The 12615-nt window shown below is 37.2% G+C and overlaps 1 protein-coding gene across 4 annotated transcripts in view; it reads left to right on the top strand.

Moving 5' to 3' along the window:
• The window catches only part of SLC25A12 (solute carrier family 25 member 12), a 231256-nt gene that overhangs the window by 211705 nt on the left and 6936 nt on the right, over positions 1-12615 (top strand). For all 4 annotated transcript variants that reach the window (XM_063712448.1, XM_063712449.1, XM_054548619.2 and 1 more), the window contains 2 exon segments: positions 10216-10356; positions 12372-12510. In XM_063712448.1, coding sequence (XP_063568518.1) covers positions 10216-10356; positions 12372-12510 — 280 coding nt within the window.

Here is a 12615-nt window from a genome sequence, read left to right as displayed (position 1 = left end):
CCCATCCTCCTGAGTAGCTGGGACTACAGGCATGTGCCATCATGCGCAGCTACTTTCATTGCAGAAAGCCTCTGAGAAATGTGCTCAGTACTGGTTAGCAGCTTGTATAGGAATCTCTGTCTTTTCTTCAACAGCTGGCTTCTTAGCCATTGACAGGAATTTCAACATAAATTTCTGAGAAGTAAGTTATGGTAAGCAAAAAATCCAGTAAATTGACAACATTATACATTGGTCAAAAATCATAAGAGGTAAAGATTTTTTTTTAAAGGCTGAGCAAATGAAAACCATCACATTTAACAGCCTGCCAAAGAAAACGGGAAAAATTCCTCACAAATTCCTCACAAAGATGTTATCACATCTTTGATAACACTTCTTATTGTCTGTCTTTTTACTATAGCCATCTTACTGAGTGAAAAGTGATACCTTATTCTGGCCTAATGACTGACAGTGTTGAGCATCTTTTTGTGTGCATATTGACCACTTGTATATCTTCTTTGAAAAAATGTCTATTCAGAATTTTTGCCTATTTTTAAATTGGATTGTTTTTTGGGTTACAGAGTTCTTTATATATTCTAGATATGAGTCCCTTTTCAGATATTTTTTATTTTCTTGATGTCTTTTGAAGAATTGGGCTTTAATGAAGTTCGTTGAATCTATCTTTTCTTTTGTTGTTTGTGCTTTTGGTGTTATATCTAAGAAGTCATTAATCCAAGATCATGAAGATGTATGCCTTTTTTTTCTGGTATATAGAAATTGACTTTATATGTATGCCTCCTTTTTTCTTTTCAGAGTTTTATAGTTTTAGCTTTTACATCCAGGTCTTTTCCGATTTTTAAGCCTAAGTTTTTTAGGTGTTTTTTTTTTTTTTTTTGCCTTGAACAGAGAGAGATATTACTAAATGTCAGTTTTGTTTTATTTTTGATTGCTAATGTTTTGGTGTATTTCCTTCTAATGTTTTCATATACGTGTGTAGATGCTCTTATGCATAGCCATGTGTGCACATGTGTATACACACACACACACACACACACACACACACACACACACACACACACACACACTTTTTAAAACCAGATGGAAGTTTTGTTGACTCTGACTTCCTGATTGGAAATGCAAGCAACTCTCACTTACTACAGGAAAGAGGGAGTCACAGTGGAATGTCTTATTTTAGAAGTAGTATATAACCTTTGGTAATAGTAGTATAAACAGATTGTGCATTTTCAGATTTTTATTTTTATTTTTATTTTTTTGAGACAGAGTCTCGCACTGTCGCCCAGGCTGGAGTGCAGTAGCGTGATCTTGGCTCACTGCAAGCCCCACCTCCTGGGTTCACGCCATTCTCCTGCCTCAGCCTCCCGAGTAGTTGGGTCTACAGGCACCCACCACCACGCCTGGCTAATTTTTTGTATTTTTAGTAGAGATGGGGTTTCACCGTGTTAGCCAGGATGGTCTCGATCTTCTGACCTCGTGATCCACCTGCCTTGGCCTCCCAAAGTGCTGGGATTACAGATGTGAGCCACAGCGCCCAGGCCATTTTCAGATTTTTAAATCTCATTGTGAACATTAACCAAACTTTTGTTTTATATCTATATCAAAATCTTCTCAAAAAAACTTACTCGTTCAGAATTTATGATAACTTAGATGTGCTATCCCAATATGTTTTTTGTTTATTTGTTTGTAGTATCTATAAATTGAACTCTAGGTTAAATTGCCTGACCTTGGCTAGGTGTGGTGGCTCTTGACTGTAACTTCCACACTTTGGAAGGCTGAGGTGGGAAGATGGCTTGAGCCCAGGAGTTCAAGGCCAGCTTGTGCAACATAGTGGGACCCCCCATCTCTACAAATAATAATATTAATAATTTTTTTAAATTGCTTGACCTTTTTTTAGGTGGAGATGGGGTAAGATTGTATGTGTGTGTATACAGTTGCTCAGTAAATATCTCATGAATGTTGAGTATTATATGAGTATTAAATATGTAACAGTTGGTTTTAAATAATTTTTCCTGTTGTTCTCATAGGTAAACCATTCTTATCAGACCATGTGTTTATTTTTCTATTAGAAAATTTCTGTCTTTCTCTACACACACACACACACACACACACACACACACACCCAGATATTCTTCAACTTACAATGAGGTTACATTGTAATAAACCTATCATGAGTTGGAAACTTTTAGGTCAACAATGCACTTAATACACCTAACTTTCTGAATGTCATAGCTTAGCCTATCCTACCTAAAACATGCTCAGAACACTTATGTTAGCCTATAATTGGGCAAAATCATAAAACACAAAGCTTGTTTTATAATACAGTATTGGATATCTCATGTAATTTATTGAATACTGTGCTGAAAGTGAAAAACAGAAAGCCTGTATGAGTACTTGAAGTATTGTTTCTACTGAATGCATATTGCTTTTGCACCATCGTAAAGTCAAAAAACCGTAAGTTGTATCATTGTTAAGTTGGGGACCACCTGTATATATATGTTTATACATAATATTTATATGTACAAATGTATGTTTATTAGAAGACACAAATATAATTGAATGTTTGAGTATAATACCTGTTGTGGGCAAAAATAGTACCTTAATGTCAACCTAGAATTTTCAAAGTACATTATTATGCATTATTGTCACCCTCTATAAAATAGGTAGATGAGAAACAGAAGTCCAAAAAGGCTAACTCTCTTACTCCAATTTACACAGCTAATATATGCTGGAGGTTTCATGTGAACCCAAATATTCTGATTTTTTTAGACCAAGTCCTTTTATTCTATAATGTCCTCTTGGGGGAATCAAATCATTGATTTGTGTCAAAATAAATCTAGATGACCCTATTCAACTTTATAGTGACTTTCTTTCTTCTTTCCTTCCTTCCTTTAATAAGTATATGAATATGACATATTTACATATTTGGTTTTTTAGATATAATTAACATTTTTAAAAGGAACAGATTTTAGGTATTCAGCTCAATGAGTTTTGACAATTGTATACACCCGTGTAATCACCACCTAAGATAATGAACATTTCACCCCAGAAAATTCGTTCATGCCTCTTTCCATTCAGTCCCTTCTCCCTTACCCCATGCAACCACACTTCTGATTTCTGTCTCAAGTTTTGTTGGTCTTGGATTTCATGTAAATGGAGTGCACGAGATGCATTCTTTCATGCCTGGCTTCTTTTGTTTAACATGTTTTCAGAGAGTCATCCTTGTGTGGGTATCAGGTTTGTGTTTGTTTTAAATTTTGCTGAGTAGTATTTCATTGTACGAATTTACCACAGTTTGTTTATCCATTTTTCTATTGTTGGATGTTTGGGTTTTTGTCTGTTACAAATAAGGTTGCTGTAAACATTCTTGTACAAATCTTTTTGTCAACTAATATTTTCATTTTTCTTGGGTATCTAAGAGTAGAATAGAGTCGATATATATTCAATTTAAAATAAACTGCCAGTTAGTTCTTAGAAGTGGATGGATCATATAGTCTCCTCAGCAGTGTACAGGTATTCCAGTTGCTCCACATCTTCACTAATGTTTGATATCTGTAGTGTTTTTGATAGTAATCATTGTAGGTATGTGAAATAGTATCTTATTGTGGTTTAAATTTGCATTCTCCTGATTCCTAAAGATGTTGATTATTTTTTCATGTGTTTATTGGCTATTCGTATATGTGTGTGTGTGTGTGTGTGTGTGTGAAGTATCTGTTCAAGTCTTTTGCGTACATTTTATTAGGTTTCATATTTTTTACTAATTGTAGAAGTTGTTTATACATCATGGATACAGCCCTTTGTCAAATAGATGTGTTGTGGATTTTTTTTTGCCAGTTTGTGACTTGTTTATTACTTTTATTAATAATGTTTGTAGTAGTTTTTAAAGAAAAAGTAATTATGTAGTTTTTTGGATAGATCCAGAAACTTAAGTGAGAATAAATTTAAATATCTTTCCAAATTAACAAAGCAGAATATTAAAAAATCTAAATGGACTAACCTTTATGTACTTTCTAATGGTCTCTTTGGTAAGTACCTGTTCTTTTTTAATTGTTAAACTCGAATCAGAGATTAGTGATAAACTTACCTAGCTGACTGCATTACCTCTTTCAGAGAGTATATACTCCTGAGTGGATGGAAGTCATGAAACTCAAAACTTATTACTCAGCAAAGTGCTAATGTTGCAGGTGAATTTTCACAACCCTATGCGAACACACTTTCTGGAGAACACATTCTTTCCCTTTGTGTCTTGCTTTCAGTCTGCATAGTGCTCTCACATGAGTTAGCAGTGCGCAAGACCACTGTGAGGCAGATAGCACGGTTGTGGAAATGGAATGGTTATGCTGAATGCAAAATCTATGACGATCTAGGTCAGTAGTCTTCCAAACCTAGAATCTTTCAACTCTCCCATGCTTTGTCTCAGCTTAAGCATGTGTCTACACACACCGCATACACACACCCTCCCTTCATATCGGTAAAGCAAAAAGCCCAAATGTTAGGTGGAGCATTTACTGATCCTGGAGGCCAAGATCTGTAACTAGCCAGCTCCTTATGATGAAGAATTCTATGTCTTCCTCAGCAAGCCAAGCTTGTATATCTCTAAAGAGTAGTTTGGAAACAGCTCTTCCACCTCTCATCCCCAGGAATTAGTGTGGTCCAACTTTATGCCTACATACTTATGTGAACACATATAGATATGCATACAAGTTGAAAATCCTTATATATTTATGTCAAAAGTGGCTTATGATAGGTACACAGGGATTTTCATTCTTGCTGTCTTAGTTCGTTTTGGCTGCTATTAAAAAATACCTTCGATGGAGTAATTTATAAACAACAGAAATTTATTGCTCACAGTTCTGGAGGCTGGAAGTTCAAGATCAAGTTACCAGCAGAGTCAGTGTCTGGTGAGGGAGGGCTTGCTGTCTGCTTCCAAGATGGCACCTTGCTGCTGTGTGCTTGCATGGTAGGAGAGACAAGGCAGCTCCCTTCAACCTCATTTTAAGGGCACTAATCCCTTTCACTAGGGCAGAACCATCATGACTTAATCACCTCCCAAAAGGCCCTACTTCTTAATACTATAATGTTGGATATTAGTTCCAACATATTAATTGTGGGGAAACACCAACATTCAGATCATAGCACTTCCCTTACCGTAGTTAGGAGTATATGTAGTGTTAATTCGTAACACCCTCGCATATATCATCACTCAGCAATGAACACATTGCATTTATTTCTTTTAAACTATCACTATCCTATTTTAGAAAGAACCATAGCATTTCCTATTGCTTTACAAAACTATGAACGGTTGGTGGTGTGCAAGGCTGAGTCACTGTCTGTTCCTGTTCCTCTTGAGTCAGTCCTAGTGACAACTAGTTCTGTGACTTTTACTGTTTATCTGGTTATTTTATATGCACATATTGTGTTCATCTGGAGTTGATGTGACCTTAAATAAATTGAAGTTAGATTTTTATCAGTCTCTATAAGGGAAGACTTTATAATGAGTTGCTTAGATTGGATATTTTGTGGTTGGAGGGAAATCATTTCAATCTATAGGAGACAACAGATCAAAGAAGGAAATAAACAAAGGACTTGGCACAAGCAGGGCCCAGTCTCCAACCTCTTTGTGAACCTTGCCCTGGGGGTAGGATTGAGAGGGCAGAAGGTTGAATAGGCCTAATCCTGTATACAGCCCCTCGGCCTTAGGCACTGTGGAGGCTTGGTGACATCTCAAAATTATATCCTTTTCCCCACTAACTTTTGCTGTCAGCTTTAGTTGATTTTCTCATTAAAAAATTCATATGATATAAGATTAAATGGAAGTTTTTTGTTCTTTCCATTTCTGTTATATATGGGTAACCCTCATTCAAAATGAGATTAGTTCCCTTTTATGTATCTTTTAAACTCAGTTCTAGAACAAAGAAATGGCAACAGAATACTGAAAAATAGAAAGCATCTAAGTCTGTTTTAATATTAATGTTTGTATCTCTTTTAAAAAATAGGCAGCAAATTTAATGAGGGAAATTTAAGCAATTAGAGAATTAGAAGCTAATTTTGGTGATTTCATGAGTGAAAAAAATCCAGCAAAGGTATGGTATAGAATGGTATGTTATCTAATGTAAGCATTAGTAACAGAAGCAGCAAGATGTCAAATTTAGCAACGTCCTTTTACATTTATGTAGCTGTGTATCATTGTGGTTTAATTTAAAATTTTATATATCTTAGTGTCGATTATTTCAGATCACTAGCTATATTTGGTTAGGTTTTTTGATGTTCATATATAATAAGCTTTTTAAAAAACCTTGGGTCCACAGTAACTAACGCCAACCAGTTTAAAAAATATATTTGCCAAATTACCAAATTTACCATGGAGAAGAATATGCGAGAGAAGACTTAGTCTATAAAGAAGCCATTGTTTCTAAGACTAGGTCTGTTTCTTGTTGTTGTTGCGTAGTTAATACATTCATATGTTTTGAAATTTAAAAGGTACGGTAGAGTATGCTATGAAAATTATTTCTCCCAGCTATTCAGTTTCTCTTTCCAGGAGGCAATCAATGTTTTAATCTTTAAGCCACTTGGATTTTGAGAAACTTAGGTAAATTTTGACATATTTATGATCAAATGTATGCCTAATATTTTATGTTCTGTTTTTGTCATTTGGTGTGATTTTATTATCAAATCATATTGCCCAATTAATAGCATAAAATTGTATCTACTTAGCTGTTTTATTGGGAATTTGAATTTCTTCCTGTTCAATTTTGCTGCTATTAAAAATAGCAAATGTTAGCATATTTGTAGAAATACAGGTACTATTTTTTATTGAAAAGTTACTATATTTATGAAATTCTATATATTAAAGATTATATTTACTGCAAGCAGTGCTTTTCCCCTTTGGAAAGCTGTTATTAAATTAATGATATCATTTATAATCAATAGAGTCTTAGAAGAAATATGGTATTTCTCTGTATTTGTTTCTCAGAGAGGAAACACCCATTTCAAGAGTTTGATAACATCATAGTCCCTCATTCTGTGTTGCTTGATTTCTTACCAGTATAATTGAACTAATCTCAGATTTTACTCCCCCTTCCCTATCCCCAGTTTAATATGTAGGATAGAGAGAGTGGTCAACCTCAGAATTTGAAAAAGAACAGTGCATATTTGCCATGTGTGTTTCCCTTTAAGCATTATAAACATCCAGAGTTTTAGACAAATTATTACGTTGGTACAAAAGTAACTGCGGTTTTTGCAGTCTTTATCTTTGCTAAAATTATTCAGCATTTCTGGAAAGTATTTGCCTTATGTTCCTAGGCCTATCATGAGGTTTTAAAAATGTATACTAATTACTAAAAAAAAAAAAAAATTTTAAGAGGTAGGGGTCTTGCTCCATTGCCCAGGCTGGCCTTGAACTCCTGGGCTCAAGTAATCCTCCTGCCTCAGTCTCTTGAGCAGCTGGGACTACAGGTATGTGTCATTGCACTTGGCTTGTATGTTAATTTTTAAAACATATACAAATCATGTAATTGTCAGAAGTTTTCCTCCTTCAAACATAGGCATGAAACAAACTTACAGATGTGTGCCTTGCTATAGTGTCATTGATTGTTTGCACTCTTACTTGCTAGATTATATGTGTTTATAAATGCACATCAATTGAGTTTTGTGGTTATGTCCTGTGCATTGTTGGGATTTGGTATGTGTGCTAGGTAACTAATCTTCAAAGCATACAACAATTAAGGTGTATGTATTTTTAAAATGTAGTCCCAGCTGGGTGCAGTGGCTCACGCCTGTAATCTTAGCATTTTGGAAGGCCAAGGCGAGTGGATCGCTTGAGCCTAGGAGTTTGAGATCAGCCTGGGCAACATGATAAGACTCCCATCTCTACAAAAAATACAAAAATTAGCTGGACGTGGTGGTGCACACTTGTAGTCCCAGCTACTCGGGAAGATGAGGTGGGAGGATCACCTGAACCTGGGGAGGTTGAGGTTGCAGTGAGCTGATCCTGCCACTGCACTCCAGCCTGGGTGACAGAGTGAGACCCTCTCTCAAACAAACAAAATGTAGTCAGTTATTTCTTTTTATCGTACCATTTTTGTAGAGTTTCAGTAGAAAGCCTGTTACTTGTATACTTCAAAAAATTTGAAGCATTGTTAAAGGAGTATAAATCTCAATCAATTATTTCTAAAAGAGAGAAGGAAGAGGAGGAGGCAGCTGTGGGGTGGGGGTGGGGGACACGGATTGGAGTACTCCTGCCCAGCAGGATGCTATAATTTACTAATGATTACAAACATGAAAGACCTTTGTATTTATTTAAACATAATGTCCACATTTAACACTTGGCACCCAGGGACTGACACTGTCTGGTAGTGGCAAATTTGGGGGAATTAGAATAAAAATTTGTGGTTCTATTCATTTTTAAATCTGCTTTAGTTAAAACATAAAGCACATTTTCCAAAAGATAGCCTTTGCAACCATTATTTAAACAAGAGATTTCAGGGAAGTAGTAAACTTTTTCAATTGATTTGGTCTTTAATACTAGCTACAGGAGCAATTACTTGGATTATCATTTTAACATAATTTTTCATGCAGCAGTCCTTTTGAAAGTATTGTTTGCTTAGATTGAAACATTAAAGTGCTTCCTTCTGCCTGCAGTGCAACAGATTAAAAGAGAGAGAAACGCAGGCAAATCAGCATGTAAAATTGGGTCACTACATCGTTAGGGGACCTGTGTGCCAGTGGTCTGGATTGTGTCGAGTTGAGGAGTTAGAGGAAACCATGAGGGAGAGATAGCAAATTGCTGCACCTCCCTGCTCGAAGGACAAAAAGGGGATTAAGGCCCTGGGGAATCCAGGACAATAAGCTGTCCACGAAGAGGGAAGGAATTTAGTATCAGTGCTGGCAATTTTGAATATTGAAAGGAGTTAAGGAGTCAGGATTGGAATAGGGGTAGTAGGGGGATTTATAGTCCCAAGGCAATTAGGAAAATGGGCTGAGCCATGTTCCTGTCCCTTGGAAGTGGGTCTGGGAGGGCTTTGGGTATTAGATAAGTGAGCAGGAATGTGGGCAAAGGTTGAGCACTGAAGTGCCATTGAAAGCTGCATGTAAATTTTTAGGTGTTGTTTGTAATCTTTCTATACCTGGGGAATTACAGTGCCCCAGATTTCATATTTCATATGTGATTATATACAATGATTATAATGATATGAATATTATGAATATTATATGAATATGGTTATGATTACATAATATAAACAGCTACAGTTGAGGATGTACAAATGGGATTTTTCATTTCATGAAAGGAGATATATATTTTATTTATTTTTACATATCCATAGTCACACACATTTTTTTCTTTCTTACAGAAACCAAAAAAAAGAAGTTGGTAGAAGTTTTGTTAAACGTTTTTTTTTTTTCTCTACTAGTTAACAGATTTCAGATGCAAATATACTCTCATTATCCAAATTCAAATCTCTGTCACTCACCACAGGAATATAGAATGTGGCTTTGATCTTGAGGGTGTTGTACTCATGGTAACTAGATGTCCCATTTCTCAGCTTTGCCTTGAAGAGTTTTTCTGGTTTTGTCTTGAAATGATACTGAAATTTATCTTTCTAAATTCTTCCCTTTTGTGTGGGTGTAGCCATGTACCTGTATCAGAGTTTTGCTTAGGATAATACATTTTAGAATTTGAACTGGGGGAGACTTTTTCCCTTCTGACTTAAGTCACCAAAGTAGTTTTAATTGCTTTACAATCCAAGGAAGCAGAAGCAAGTGGGTCTGTTGCCAAGAATGCTTACCACAAAGAGGAAAAAAATAATTGTAGCTCTGAATTTTAGCTCTGGCTTGTAAAATATCACAGTCTTTCACTGTCTCTTTTTCTTTCATTGAGTACCTTCCTGCCACATCTGGCTCCACTTTTTTTTCCAAATGGGTTTATTTTGTTATTTTGAATATGGCTGGGGTGATCCTGGAAAGACTGGTCTGAGAAACAATCTTGACATTTCGGCTAGAAACAAACCCAGAGGTAGATTGATCTGAGACAGAGTTTGGGACCATCCCTCTGAACCTCTCCAGGGTCGGCCTAAGTGTCAAACTGTCATTCCCCCCTGAGGAAGGAGGTTTCACCTCCTTCTTTTCAAGATAGCAAGATGTGGAGGCTTTGCTGGATTTTCCTTTTTTACGCTGCCAGTCGGGCTCTGATGTGGAATCTGCCTGTCTCTTCTCCCTTGCCTACAGGCTGGAGGCTCTCAGGTCATTTTTACCAACCCATTGGAGATAGTGAAGATTCGTCTGCAAGTAGCTGGAGAGATCACCACGGGACCCAGAGTCAGCGCCCTGAATGTGCTTCGGGACTTGGGAATTTTTGGTCTGTATAAGGTGGGTAGGTTTAGGTTATAATGTACTCAATAAAATGTGAAAGAATGTGGAAACCAGACTTCTTCCCTCCAAGTTGAAAAGCAATCTTGTCCAGCAGGGTAGTCTGTGGAGTAGAAAATCAAACAAAAAGAAAAGAATCAGGACACTTGTATGAGAGGCAGTGGGATACACATGCAGCCTCTCCTGTTGTCATCTTTAGGCTTTTATGAAACTGCCGGCAAGGAGGCCAGCACCGCAGACCTGCTGGCCTCAGGCTCACAGCCTTTCATTTGCTGGGGGGCTTGGGAAAACTTTCCCTGGTGCTCTCTTTGGCCTGGTTTAGGGCTTCAAAATAGTCTTATGTTTATTTTCGGTCTGAGTTATCTCTATTGTTATCTTACCAGTGGGAGCTTTTCTTTGTCTTAATAATTTGACCACAGTAAAACAGTAGTAGAGTTTGGTAGGATTCAGGTCTTTAAGAAGTTAAGTGGTAGGATTTGTCAATAATGAATTCCATTAAAAAAAAAAAAAGCCAACAACAACAGAGTGTACTGTACTTTAACAAAATGCCAGTCAACAGATTCCTTCCCTGCGGGTATACTTACTCCCATCATTACAGATCAGATGTAATGGAGCAGAAGCTATTATTTTTCTTAAACAAGGAAGAATATTTCTTTCCATTCCTTTGCCTGGTATAAGGGGAATACGTAAATTTAGCCACCATAGCCAACTGTGTTTCCACAGCATCTGATATAGATCCATCACTGCAGAAATGTGTAAATTTGTTTTGGTAACTGCAAATTAGAAGTTAGAAATTCTCTAGATTGGAATCACACAGCTACAGGGTTCTCTGGAGACCAGCAAACAATGATGCCTGTCTCAAGAGAGTTTCGTACACATTTTTGCTTCCTCCTCCCCACTCCCAATTTCCATCCTTTTTGAATTCCCTTTGAGAGATGAATTTATTAATATTGCTTCTCTCTGTATTATCCTTTAGCGAGTTCTTGGATTTTTTTTTCAATGTTTGAGTTTGTCTTTTTAAAAAAAAGCCAGGGCTGGGAGCACTGGCTCACACTTGCACTCTCAGCACTTTGGGAGGCCAAGGCAGGGGGATTGCTTGAGCCCAGGAGTTCAAGACCAGCCAGGGCAAAATAGCAAGACCTTGTCTCTACCTTAAAAAAAAAAAAAAAAGAAAAAATTAGCTGGCACAGTTGTGCACACCTATCATCCCAGCTACTCAGGAGGCTGAGGTGGGAGGATCACTTGAGCTCAGAAGGTCAAGGCTACAGCGAGCTGTGATCGTGCCACTGTGCTCCAGCCTGGGCAACATAGTGAGACCCTGTCTCAGAAAAAAAAAAAATTAAAAAGAATAAAACAGAGTCATTAAAAAAACAAACGCCAAGGTGGAGTGTTTGCCTAGCTAGGTAGTGGAATGGTGTGGGCTTCTGACAAAGCTGAGGGAGGTGTTCTTTGAGACCCCAGTCATTGGGACAAGCTGTCCCTAGGTGATGATTTTCTACTCCTGTGGACACCTGCTGCTAAAATATTTTGTCTGCTATTTAGGACATGGGGAATGAGGAGAGAAGATTTGGGTTTCTTCTCCCCCTGCTCTAGAGTAGTTACTTTCCTTCACCACTGCCTATAGCTTTTTACTTGGCACTGCGGGGACTCTCAGCTGATGTAAAAATTTAAGAGGGTAGATCTCGTGTGTTTTTACCATAGTAAGAGATTAATTCATTTAAAAAACCCTGAATCTATATAAGAAATGCCAGAAAGTTCTTAGTTTTCAGAATACTATCATTACCCAGTTATTAACTCTAGGACTGCAGGATTCACCATGCTTTCACAAGCTTTGAGATATGCGGATTTCCCTATTCCCCACTTATCTCCCGCCTCCCCCATTTCCCTTGCACATCAGTTCTAATGCTGTTTGAGGGACACCTCAGGCTTGTCACTGACAAATGTCACATGGATCCCATTTGGGCATTCACACTCAGTTTCACACTGTTTTGCACTATTTCCTCACTGTGTGACAGGGTGCCAAAGCGTGTTTCCTCCGAGATATTCCCTTCTCTGCAATCTATTTTCCTGTTTATGCTCATTGCAAACTACTTCTGGCTGATGAAAATGGACACGTGGGAGGTTTAAATCTTCTTGCAGCTGGAGCCATGGCAGGTAACTACAAATTTTTTTTTAACTGAAAGAATTCTCCCATTATTTAAAAAGTACAGAATCTCTATGTACTTTCCCCCTTTATTTCTGGAATTATTATTGTTTGTA

The sequence above is a fragment of the Pongo abelii genome, chromosome 11 (assembly GCF_028885655.2).
Source record: "Pongo abelii isolate AG06213 chromosome 11, NHGRI_mPonAbe1-v2.0_pri, whole genome shotgun sequence".
Classification (NCBI taxonomy): Eukaryota; Metazoa; Chordata; class Mammalia; order Primates; family Hominidae; genus Pongo; species Pongo abelii.
This window is presented reverse-complemented; position numbering and strand designations above follow the sequence as displayed.